At 38.4% G+C, this 13,265-nt stretch overlaps 2 protein-coding genes across 2 annotated transcripts; one reads left to right on the forward strand and one right to left on the reverse strand.

Annotated features, from left to right (window-relative positions):
• Positions 1-4,292: 4,292 nt before the first annotated feature.
• LOC150052857 (olfactory receptor 4C3-like) lies at positions 4,293-13,060 on the reverse strand. The gene is made up of 3 exons (XM_090349236.1): positions 13,028-13,060; positions 9,899-10,833; positions 4,293-4,331 (listed from the first exon to the last, which is right to left on the reverse strand). Exons 2-3 carry the CDS (start codon positions 10,793-10,795, stop codon positions 4,293-4,295), a joined length of 936 nt encoding a protein of 311 aa, XP_090205362.1. The 5' UTR covers positions 10,796-10,833; positions 13,028-13,060.
• LOC150052858 (olfactory receptor 4C45-like) lies at positions 6,083-7,009 on the forward strand. Its single transcript, XM_090348895.1, has one exon. The coding sequence runs from the start codon at positions 6,089-6,091 to the stop codon at positions 7,007-7,009; it is 921 nt and encodes a 306-aa protein (XP_090205021.1). The 5' UTR covers positions 6,083-6,088.
• Positions 13,061-13,265: the final 205 nt, after the last annotated feature.

Genomic DNA, 13,265 nt, shown 5'->3' on the forward strand with positions numbered 1-13,265 from the left:
CACTGACCTTTCCATTTTCCTAGGTTTGAGAGGTTTTGCAAATGTCCTCTTCTTGTATCCACCAATAAATTTGACTAAACCAGGCAGAGAAAAAGAAAGCCTTGCCACAACATTTTTTTCATATATTTTTATTGTAATTAATAGAAGGATTTCATTATATTCACCAGATAGAAGGTATATTACTTCACAAATGTTGATACCCTTTCTCATGTCATGGTCTCCATTTCCCTCCCCCCTTCCCCTGCACAACTTGATTTCCCTCCTTCCCTCTCCCATTTCAAATAACCAACTAAGCATATATAAAATATATCAGATAACAAGGTGAAATATTGTAACAATATGAGATAACCAAGGGACAGTAAAAGAGATGAGAGATAACATAGTATGTTAAGGACAACAATCACTCATTATATTTGCCACAACATTTTTTTCATACATTTTTATTGTAATTAAAGAAGGGTTACATTATATTTGCCAGATAGGAGGTGAATTAATTCATATACATTGATACCCTTTCACGTGTCTTGATCCCCATTTCCCTAGCCCCCACCCCCACTCCTCGTCTTTTTCCCCCCTTCCCTATCCAATTTCAAATAACCAAATACAAATATATCCGATATATCAGGTAACGAAGTGGGATACTGTAACAATATGAGATAACCAAGGGACAGCAAAAGAGATGAGAGATAACATAGTACATTAAGGACAACAATCATTCATTATATGGCTTTTGTTTCTATATCCTAGAGGTCCTTTCATTTAGCATCATACTATATTTGCCACAACATTTTTAAGTATTATTTTTTGTGAACCATTTTCTCCACTCACATTCACATTCACAGCCACACCTTATGAGAACAAGTTAAGGAAATAAGAGAGATATAAATAAGAAAGAAAACCACATTGTCCCTGTTTGCAGATTATATGATTATTTACAGGAAAGGCACCACAACAATCACATTTGATAAGCATGTTTAGGAAAGTACTAGTGTACCAAGTAAACATACAAGATGCAGTAATATACCCATAATGGCACAAGCGCAGAAATGAGGAAAACAGTCCAACTCAGAAGACTCCAAGAACTAAAGAAACTAGATATAAACTTCAAGTAAAGATTTTAGGGAGGGCTGGGAGTTTGGCATAGTGGTAGAGTGCTTGCCTAGCATGCACAAAGACCTGGATTTGATTCCTCGGTACCACATACACAGAAAAATCCAGAAATGGTACTGTGGCTCAAGTGGTAGAGCTCTAGCCTTGAGAAAGCTGAGGACAATGCTCGGGCCCTGAGTTCAAGCCCCAGGACTGGCAAAAAAAATAGGGAAAGGTATTAACCTTTGAAAAAAGAGAAGATATTAGAAGATGGGAAAACTTAACATGTTGATGCTTGATTAATACTGTGAAAATAAGTGAAATAAGCCAGACTCATAAAGACAAAAATGGTATTTTCTCTCCTACACTGAAGCTACATTTTTAAAGGCATGAAAGTAAACAAGAAATATTTGGGAAGAAACAGAAACTGAAGAATGAATTGATCAAAGTACTTTGCATCCATGCAAAACCATGCCACATATAGTCTATTGTTTTATGTAATTAACATAGACTAATGAAAATAACAAAGGAGAGAAAGACTGTGAGTAGGATTACTTGCAAAGAAAAGTATTTTACCTTGTTATCTGATATATTGTATATATACGTATTTGTTTATTTGAAATAGGATAGGGAAAAGGGGAAAACAAGATGAAGGGCGGGGGTATGGGGAGGGAAATGGGGACCAAGACATGAGAAAGGGTGTCAATGTGAAGTAATGCACCTTCTATCTGGTGAATATAATGTAACCCTTCTATTAATTACAAAAAAATATATGAAAAAATAAATAAACCCACTTAAAAAAGTTGATGAAATAGTGGGAATAATATTTTTTAAATGATGACTATTGGGAATAAAATGAAAACCTTACTTTTCTTTGAGAGTCTAAGTCTTAGGAATTTCATCAATTTTGTTTTAAGGAGAAGTTTGACTTAGGAGGAAAGCGTAAAAAAAGGGGGGGAGAGAAAGACGGAAGGAGGGTGGGAGGGAGGGATGAAGGGAAGGAAGGAGGGAAGGAGGCAAGGAGGGAGGGAGGGAGACTCCACAAGAAGTTGCAACCAATTCTTCATTACAGCAAAGGCTTAAAGGCAGTGCTGCTCTGTTCTCAAACTCTGGGAATATTTGTTCATGGCTGTCTGCCTGAGTGTATTTTCTTTCAATAGCAACTGTCGGAAAGTTTGGTACCTGAATCTAAGTGTTATTTTTCTCTATGGTATTTCTACAGATATATCCCTTGAATGAAATGTATGGCCATAAGGAAAAGACAAGGCAGATAGGGGGAGAGAACAGCCCCATGGGTGTAAGATCCCTTGTTCATGCAGAAGAACCTGAGAACTAAACAAATCCTTTGAAGATAGCAGTCCCCACCCCAGCGCCTTTGGAAGACTCCATAACACCAGGATAAGCCCTGATGGTAGCAAAACCCTTGACAATACCAGAACAGACCTGTGCATGGGGCAGTCTCCCCTACACTGGGGTACACTAGCAAGATATAGAGCAGATTAGACTCACAGGAAGGGGTGTAAAACACACACTCCTCAAGCTAATGATTTGGGGGTTCATTGCACTGAGACATCTACACTGCCCTCCTCCTGGTCAAGGAAGCAGTAGGTAGGACTGCACACCACAGCTTGGATTCCTAGCTGGAGGCCTATAACAACCCTATTAAGAGATGCTTCAATTTCCCTGGTACTTTACTCTTCCCCTCAATAAACACTGCCTCTGTTCCCACCACCCCAGCCTCAGAATTCTCTATTTGGTGGAGGGAAAAAAAGTACCCAAGATGCCTACAGAGTAACATAGTCCCCTAGAAAGAAGTTGGTATGCCTTTGAAATTACCCAGTCTTGATAGCTGGAATCTTTACACCTAAATCCCTTCGGTTGTCAGTAATAAAGCATTCTCCTAACTCTCCACATAATCAGAGTACGGGCATTTCCAGTCTTCAAAGCATTGATGGTATTTAAATAAGTCATGTTTTCAAAGAGAAGTCCATTTTCTAACTCTGACTTATTCTGAAAATCACACCATGCCCTAGGCCAGGCTCAACAATATAACAATTAGGAGAGAAAAATCTCCATTAAGAATTTTCCAGGGGCCGGGAATTTGGCCTAGTGGTTAAAATGCTTGCCAGGCATGCACGAAGACCCAGGTTCGATTCCTTGGTACCACATACATAGAAAAAAGCCAGAAGTGGTGCTGAGGCTCAAGTGGTAGAGCTTTAGCCTTGAGGAAGTCCTAGGACAATGCTCAGGCCCTGAGCTCAAGCCCAGGACTGGCAAAAAAAAAAAGAATTTTCCAAAGACAAAGCTTTAACTTTGTTCTAACAACATTTCTAAAATCGAACACTAATCCTGTTTGTTTGTGTCACCTGGGAAAAAGATGAAACACATTGACTGTTGACCATACAACGATATTAGCAACAGCTAATTATTAATCCTCTAGGTAATACAGAGGCAAAAGTATGACCAAATATATATCCTATGAATATATATGATTACTGCTCTACAGTCAGTAAAGAAAAAAAATCACAAAGAAGAAGACATTTGTGAGCAAATTACAGAGTAGAGCCAGAGACCAACAAGGAGAAATTTGTTTGGGAGACTACTCAAGGTTGGCCTGTCTCTAAGAAAACAGGGTAGAAATACAATCTTAGGTGATGACTGAAAAACATTATGTCTCCACATAATTAGTATGCTTTACAAGGCAAAAAATTTAGCTAAATTGTCTATAAAACCAAGCCTGATCATGTTGGTTTATTTTACTTCTACATTTGAAATTTGCTCAATTGGATAATGGGGGTTTAGTCACACTTTTCTTTTTATTATCATTATTTCATTCAAACAAAATTCAAGGGTGTCAGGAAAATATTCATTTTGGAAGAATCCCTTATACTTTTATTGGAAACCAGGAAAGTAGAGACTGAGTTGTAGAATAATCACCTTTCTAATGGGCACAGCACACATTTTGTGGAAAAGAAAAACACACAAACAAACAAACACTGGTAACCACACAAGCAAAAGTGTCCAAACACTAGAGAGATAACAATTCCAGCATCCTCACCTTTCAACTCATGGAGTCCATTTAGTACAGATTGTTCAAAGGTGAAGAAATAAATGACAGCACTCATTCTGAAAGCAGAGGATCTCATAATCAACTATACCAAGGTCAGTCAAATAAAACTGTATCTTTTTCCAAATTTTTAAGGTTATTTTAGACATTTTTCATCTGAAGTAATATTTGTAGTTGAATATAGGACTTAAAAAATTGTATACTGCTAAGAAAATGAATATGAGTATGGTAACATGAAAATATCCATAGAAAACACATCATGTGATTCAAGTAAAATGCCCTTAGGAAGATTTGATACATTTTAAACATTGAGGCTAATATTTATATGCATTAAGCACACGAATTCTATACAGTTTTGTTGGTAATGCTGTGAAGTGTGGGGTTTGGTTTTTTTGTTGTTGTGTTTTGTGGAGGGGGTGGCTTTTTATGATGTCTGGGCTACCACTCTGAACTTATATTTATGAATTTTTCACTAAGAATGACTACTACAAAGAGCATTCACTGCTGGGCATGGTGGCTCACGCCTATAATCCTAGCTACTCAGGAAGCTGAGATCTGAGGATCGAGGTTCAAAGCTGTGAGACTCTTATCTCCAATTAATCACTAGAAAATGGAAAGTGGGTCTATGGCTCAAGGATAGGGCAGTAGCCTTGAGCTGAAGAGCTTAAGGACAGAGCCCAGGCCCAGAGTTCAAGCTCCATGACCTCGCCCCCCAAAAAAAGAGTATTCGCCAAATACTTCAACATATTATTCCTGATGGTTGATCAGGTTGGGTGTTCACAATGCTGACTTCTGCACCCAGAAATTGTCTGTCAAACTATGGGTTTGGGGTTTTTTTGTTGTTGTTGGAGGGTTTTTTGTTTTTGTTTTTTAGTAGATCTTGCAAAAAGGAGAATGATAGAGAATTAGTAACGTAGCTCATGCTCTTTGTTAATAAGACTATGCTTCACTATTTAAAGATTTACATTTAAATCAGTCAAAAAATATACGTATTTCAATGCATTCAATAGATCTGCCTTCATCAGTAAAAACTAAAAATACCTCTTAGTCAAATGAATTCATGACAAGGAGAAGGAGAAGGTTGTGTTAGCTTTGCTTTCCCCAACATAGATTTCCTTGTCAACAGGAATGTCAGAGTGACTAATGTCTCATTTATTCCATTTGTAAAATATGACTGCAGATACTTATACAAACAATCCTATAGTAGATCAAAGTTCAACTGCAAGGAAAATTTATTTATGCAATCCTATGAATATATACAAGATCTTCATACCATTGACATATCAGCTTCCAAAAGTGTGAAAGGAAGGAGCAGGAAATACAGGATCAGGAGGACTCAGCCATATTGTGGAGGGGAATTAAAAGAGTCATAACCAGTGATGTTTAGAAACAAGAGTTTCAGAACTTCAGAAATGAAGGAATTCCAACTGTAGCTCTATTTCCACGACTTCATGTAAATCAAAGAACAAAGCCACTTTGAATTCAACAAGACATGAACCCTTAATTTTGATACATAACTGAACACAATAAAGAATAGTGTCTATATATCCATAGTTGGCCATAGAAGTCATTATAACTTAAAGTAATTAATATTTATGATATTTGCTACTATTCCACAAAATGAAATTAAGCATAATTTAAAATGGAAAAAAGAATGTTTGGATATGAGTCATAATCCATATTATTAATGTACTGCATTACCAGTAAGATAAATATAGTATTGAACAAGGTAACTATAAAGCAGCCTTTCCTGCTTCTTTTAAGGGATCTATGAAATAATACAGGTGAGAAAAACTGTGGCTTCACCAATTTCAGAAACAGAACAAAACAGATGACAAAGTATTGCATTGAATTAAACCTCACATGACTGAGAAATACCATTTACTTTAGGTGGACCATAAGCACACAGACCAACACACATTGATATAAACAATGAACAATGTGACAGAATTCATCCTGTTGGGCCTCACTCAAGACCCACAACTCCAGAAGCTCTTGTGTGCTGTGTGTTTAATCACCTATTTGGCCACACTGGCAGGAAACACATTCATCTCAGTCACCATCTTCATCAGCCCAGCCCTGGGGTGCCCCATGTACTTTTTCCTGGCCTTCTTGTCCCTTGTAGACGCTCTCTTCTCTACTTCCATGACTCCAAAAATGATCGTGAACTTGGCGTCTGAGAAGAACACCATATCCTTCAATGGCTGCATGACCCAGGTCTTTGCTGAACACTTCTTTGCTGCAACAGAGATCATCTTGCTCATTGTCATGGCCTTTGACCGCTACGTGGCCATCTGCAAGCCCCTGCACTACACCAGCACCATGAGCCGGCCGGTGTGCTCATCTCTGGTGGGGGCAGCTGCAATCTTGGGGTTCATTCATGGAGGGATACAGGTGTTGTTTATTGCCAAGCTGCCCTTCTGTGGCCCCAATGTCATTGACCACTTTATGTGCGATTTAATGCCATTGCTGAAGTTGGCCTGCACTGATACCCACACTTTGGGGCCTTTGATTACTGCCAACAGTGGGTCACAGTGTTCGATCACTTTCACTATGCTGCTTGTTTCCTATGTGAGCATCCTGTACTCCCTGAGGAACCACAGTTCTGAGGGACGCCGCAAAGCCCTGTCCACCTGTGCCTCTCATATCACTGTGGTGATCTTATTCTTCATACCCTGTTCATACCTGTACCTAAGGCCCATGGTCTCCTTCCCCGCTGACAAACCTGTGACTGTGTTTTGCACTCTAGTTACACCTTTGTTGAACCCTTTAATCTACACCCTCAGGAATGAGGAAGTGAAAAGAGCTATGAAGAAGCTCTGGGGTCAAATGAAAAAAGCTGGTGATAAATAAGTCTTGTGATTGTGTATGTAGGCAAGCATATTCATAGAATCTTAGACTTATCCCTGACTATTTAAAATTGGAGCAACCAATATGCTATCTGTATTAAATCTTATGCGGTATGTCATAATGGAATATACATAAATAAGATTTAGCTCTCATGCAGGGTGGTTGGCATTTTCATCCTCTTAAACCTCATTTATTCTTTGTTTTAACCATCTTTAACCATCTTTGAACATACATATTCAATTATTGTTGACTACATCTCCTCTATTCTATTATTGAACATTAGAATGTATGTTTCCTTTATAATTGTGCTGCAGTAATTATCTATTACTTTCTCTGTACCTCCTCTTCTATCTAGCTTTCAGAAACCATCATTCTGCTTTCAAATTCTATAAAAATAAACTTTTTAGCTTCAATACATGGTGAAAAATGCAGTATTTGCCTTTTTGCCTGGCTTCCGAGGTAAAAATCCTCCAGTTCCATCTTATTTGTCACAAATTGCAGGATTCCAACCTTTTTGTGACTGAATACATACTCTTTTGTTAATATAGACACTTTTCTATATTCATCTATTAATTTGCCCATACGCTTCTATTAGCAGCCCAACTACAGACTGAGCTAACATACTGATTCAAGATAGAAACAATACTACATGCCCCTCAGGCTTTTATGAGTTCTTTTTTTTATTGTAATTAATAGAAGGGTTACATTATATTCACCAGATAGAAGGTGCATTACTTCACAAACATTGATACCCTTTCTCATGTTTTTGTCCCTACTTCCCTTCCTTACCTCCTCCCCTCATCTTGTTTTCTCCCCTTCCCTATCCTATTCCAAATAAACATATATACAATATATCAGATAACAAGGTAAGATACTGTAACAATATGAAATAACCAAGGGACAACAAAAGAGATGAGAAATAACAAAGTACATTAAGAACAACAGTCACACATTATTGTTTCTATATCCTGGAGGTCCTTTCATTTAGCCTCATCCTATATGGCCTTATTTATCTAGATTTTGCCCTATTGGAAACCTCTGCTAGGAGAATCCAAAGTTTATACTAATTACAACAAATGAGGGAAACCATTGAGTCTATGTTCCTTTGAGTCTGGCTTACTTCACTTAATATGATTTTTTCTAAGTCTTTCCATTTCCTTACAAATGGGCCGATGTTGTTCTTTCTGATGGAATAGTTCCCTTCTTTAAAACAAAAATATAAATAAAGATAGACTAATAATTTTGTGAGACAAGTTCCATGAGGGAAAGAGAACTCAGGGCTTACAAGTTTTTGTCCTAATTGTGGGTATAAAGTAGTTCAAAAGTAATGTTCTTGACACCTGTCATTCTCCTCATATCCAGAATTATTTATTTTATTTCGTTCTCAAAAACAGCTCTAAATAAGGGAGTATGGCACAGTATGAAAAGTCTTCAAGAACTGTGCTCATCAAAACATACTTTATCCCCCAAAGGTTGAGTTTTACAAATAAATGTTCCCTTGCTGTGGCAAGAAAACACTTTTTACTTGGCACAATCACATAAAATATTCTCACACACACAAAAAAAAACATGCTCTTACACTTACATTTCAGCCATTCTAGTAGTCAGTTGTGTACAAGAAGAATTGGGAGAAAATTTGGCCAGGACCAAAAAAAACATATCTGATAAATTCAATAAAGTGATGGTTATAATATTCAGTGTATATATGTAAAAGATAGAATCAGGTAGCCTGAGGGGTGGGTGTGGCTGAGATGGCTGAAGGAGAAAAGAAAGATGTGGGGCGGGGGGGGGGGAAATGATGCTGATGAAGATGTGTGTTACACTGAAGTAAAAACCATTGTACAGCTATTTTAAATGATAAAAGAGTTCTCTTAAAGGCTAAAAACATGTCGGGTTTTAGAAAGGGCAAAGGATGAGCTGGCTGTACAAACAAAACTGCTGTAGAAAGATATCACATGTGGTGCCAAATTCCTTTGCCCTAGCCAACTAGATGACAGCCATCACAGATCAAGATCAAGGAAAAGACTCTAAACCATGTGTGTGGTTGAACGTTGACAGACACAAAACTAGATGCTCTGAAGCACAGAGAAAGAACTTCGGATCCAGATCCGATAAACCTAACTTTCCATTTTGTCTCCAGGACTAAGGAAAAACTAGGAGAGGCTATTTAACCTACCAGATTCCCTAGTAAAACAAAGATAACACTGCAGCCTTCCTTTAGTGTGACAATTAAATTGTGCAAATAGAAGTTGTTTATTAGATATAAAATAGTGGCAAACCCAAATACTGAACGAAATTCAGGGATCTCATCAATGGATCAGGGATGCTGGGGGCTGCAGTTCCTAACACAGGAGTCAAAGGACGCAACCACTGTCCTTCAAAAGCTGTGATCACATGAGGACTCAATCTCTGCCCTGGCCTCAGTTCACTTCAAAATATTTCATAGATGTTATATTTTCATGAGTAGAAGTAATACTAGATTTGACTATCATCCTAAAATAGATAGATATTTCATTGGGCCAGTGTATTGTAAACTGACTAGTTGAATGGAAATCTCCTTGTACAACTACTTAAATATATTAAATGTTTTTGAAGACAACTGATTTTGAACTCCAAAGCTAGATAACTTGCTTATCAATTAACCATCAACCAACTAACTCATGTCTCAAGTAAGAATAATTTAGGTCATACATATTCCATGTGGCTATTTTATTATAAAGACATACAAGTCAAGGGAAAAGACTTAGTAAACTAGAAGATGACAGAATAGATTCGATGGAATAAGACAATAGGTGAGAGTAAAACCATGCCTTGAGAGAATCATTTACAGGAACAATTGTTTTGAGTTCCTGCTTTAGTATTCATTATCCAGCTGCAATTTCCTGCTGCATGAAAAATGGTTCTGAGGGCATTTTTCACCTCTTCATTTCTCAGAGTATAAATGAGTGGATTCAGCATAGGGGTCAGGATACCATAAAACACTGCCATGCTTTTGTCTATAGATAAAGTAATGGATGGACGCATGTAACTGAACACACAGGGCACGAAGAACAAGGTAACCACCGTGAAGTGGGCCCCACAGGTTGACAGGGCCTTGCGCCTCCCCTCTGCACTGTGGCCCCGCAACGAGCGCAGGATGAGGATGTAGGACGCGGTCAGCATGAGGAAGTTCAGCAGGCAGATCACACCACTGTTGGCGACCACACACAGTCCGATGACATAGGTGTCAGTGCAGGCCAGCTCCAGCAAAGGGTACAAGTCACACACAAAGTGATCAATCACATTGGGCCCACAGAAGGGCAACTGAAGGACCAGGAGGAGCTGAACCAGGGAATGCAGGAAGCCCCCCAGCCAAGCCACGCCCACCAGGCAGGCACAGAGAGGCCTGGTCATGATGGTGGCATAATGCAGGGGTCTGCAGATGGCCACATAGCGGTCATAGGCCATCACCGTGAGCAGAATGATCTCAACACCCCCCAAAAAATGGGCTCCAAAGAGCTGAGCCATGCAGCCGATATAAGAGATGGCTCTCCCCTCATACAAGGAATCAGCAATGAGTTTAGGTGCCAGAGAGGAAGAATACAAAGTGTCAACAATGGATAGGTTGGCCAGAAAAAAATACATAGGGGAAGCCAGGATGGGGCTGAAGATGATGGCCACAATGAGCATGTTGCCACAAACTGTGATCACGTAGACAATCAAAAAGACCACAAAGAAAACTCTCTGTACCTCAGGCTTCTGTGAGAGTCCAAGTATGAAAAAGTCTGTAATGTTGTATGGTATTTCCATAGACCCCAAGGATGCTGAGAGTGTCTGTAGGAAGTTGCCTATAAAGACAAGACAAACATAAATAAGAGGAGTCATTCCAGTGGGCAGAAAGGATTCAAGATCTTCTCTGTCACATTCATTTCCCTTTGTTCTTCTTAATATCCTGCTTTCAGAATATCTGGGTTTAGTCAGGTGACTGTGGCTCATGCCTGTCATCCTAGATACTCAGGAGGCTGAGATCTGAAGATCACAGTTCAAAGCCAGCCCACACAGTTAAGTCCCTGAGACCCTTATCTCCAATTAATCACCAGAAAATCGGAAGTCGCATGGTGGTTCAAGGGGTAGGTGATAGCCTTGAGCCGAAGAGCTCAGGGACAGCACCTAGGCCCAAAGTTCAAGCCCCATGACTGAAAAGTACAAAAAACAAACAACAAAAGAAAGAATATCTGGGTTTAAATTTTTCTTTTGCCATTTACTTTCCAGGTGTCCACTGACAACTTTTCAAAGCATCAATATTATTATCTACACAATGAGGGGTGTTCATAATTATTATATGTCAATTTATTAAAACTGGTATAAAACTATCAAAAGAGAGGACATAAAAATGCTGTCCACGTGTCTATAAAAGCCTGGGTAGCAGTGAATCGAGGGTGTCTGATTATCACCATTATCAGCACCATGGACAGCACCAGGGTCTACGTGCACACCAAGGCCAAACCTTATAGCCAACGTCTAAATACATCATTCTAATGGGAAACTTTCCCCAGTAATGATGCGCGTGCAGAGCATAAGACAGAGAGAAGTTATAATCAATACAAACTGTATATGATGTGCCAAATAATACATATCTGTGTCCCAAGATAAAAATAAGTAGATTTATTTCAGTGATTCAAATTTGTGGAGACAGAAAATAAAGTGTTATTTACAAAAAGATACTAGGTAAGAAAATAAGACTCCAGCAGGAAGCGTGGCCTAGTGGTAGCGTGCTCTCCTAGCATGTATTAAGCCCTGAGTTCACATACACAGGAAAAGCCAGAAATGGCAGAGTGCTAACTTTGAGTGTCCAAGGACAGTGCCTAGGCCCTGAGTTCAAGTCCAGGATTGGCAAAGAAAAAAAAGAAAGAAAAAGAAAAAGAAATTAAGTCTCCTTAAAAAAAAAAGGCCAGGAGTTTGGCCTAGTGGTAGAGTGCTTGCCTACCACATACATAGGAAAAAGCCAGAAGTGGTGCCGTGGCTCAAGTGGTAGAACTGTAGCTTTAAGAAAATTCAAGGACAGTGCTCAAGCCCTGAGCCCAAGCCTAGGAGTGGCTAAATAAATAAATTGGAAAAAAGGAAAAAAGGAAAGAAAGAAAGAAAGAAAGAAAGAAAGAAAGAAAGAAAGAAAGAAAAGAAGTCTCCTGAATTGTACATAAGCAACAAAATTATTTTGGAGGGTGCAAGGATTCTAGTAAAACCATCCTACTGCATTTTTATCTGGATCCAATTTTCCTTCACTTGATTTTTTAAAAAGAATTATGGATCCCACCCTGGAATGCAGTATGGAGGTTCCTTGAAAAAACTGAATATAAAACTATCCTGTGATCAGTTAAGCTCACTCCTGGGCATTATCCAAAAGATTACAAACTAGGACCTAGTAAAGCCATGTTCATTGCAGCATTATTCAACATAATTTGCTAATGTATGGAATCCCCCCAGATGCACTTCAATGGACAAATGAATTGTGAAAATGTGATAATATATACACAATGAAATTTCACTCCTCCATTGGAAAGAATAATACTGTACAGATAGAAAGTCAGGTCCAGAGAGACAAAGGATAGGTTTTCCCTTCTAAGAGGAAACTACATTTAGCTTAAAAACTTACAAACAAGTAAGTTGGGTGGTGTGTAAATGTATACTAATGTACTAACTGAAATATGGTAACTTCAATGGTGATTTCAGATGTTACAATTCCTTAAAAAGGAAAAGTCAGTGTTAAAAACACAAAGAAGTAGTGCTTCAGTTAGGTAGTAGTATGGAGCCAAGGGGAAAATGGGAGATGAATAAAGAAGAGAGGAAAGATGTAGTCTAGAGTTCAATATATATCCTTCAAAATTAAGAAGAGTGAAGTAAGGGGAGTGCAGGAGAGGAATGAGAAAGGGGTGACACTGATCAAGATACATTGCATTTTTAAACTGCTTTGTTAAATGGCTTTTAAACAACCACTTAAAAATTATTTTTAAAAAAATATTTTTTAAATTATAGAACACTTACATTGATCAGATATGAGGACATCAACTGGGTCTCTAAAATTGTCTTACATCTCAACATCATGGAGCAGTGAATCTGTAAGATGTTTCAAAGGGTCATTGAGGCCAGCTCCTGGAGTGTAGCCCCAAGTTTCAATGGCATGTTTAAAATTTAAACTGTTTTTACATTGTGGCATAGCTCAGAATGGATACTCACTATCGATTAAAGAAATGTATCTAAGCAGAAAATTCCTTACAACAAA

Source organism: Megascapheus bottae, chromosome 16 (genome assembly GCF_031878675.1).
Source record: "Megascapheus bottae isolate mThoBot1 chromosome 16, mThoBot2.hap1, whole genome shotgun sequence".
NCBI classification, from domain to species: Eukaryota; Metazoa; Chordata; class Mammalia; order Rodentia; family Geomyidae; genus Megascapheus; species Megascapheus bottae.

What these genes read in the sequence shown, in the direction of transcription:
- LOC150052858 (XM_090348895.1), top strand. Translation starts at nt 6,089, where the DNA reads ATGAACAATGTGACAGAATTCATCCTGTTGGGCCTCACTCAAGACCCA.
- LOC150052857 (XM_090349236.1), bottom strand. Translation starts at nt 10,795, where the DNA reads ATGGAAATACCATACAACATTACAGACTTTTTCATACTTGGACTCTCA. An exon ending in ATGCCCTCAGAACCATTTTT is followed by an intron (nt 4,332 to 9,898) that starts CATGCAGCAGGA and finishes GTCCTATATTCA; the next exon opens with ACTACAAATATTACTTCAGA.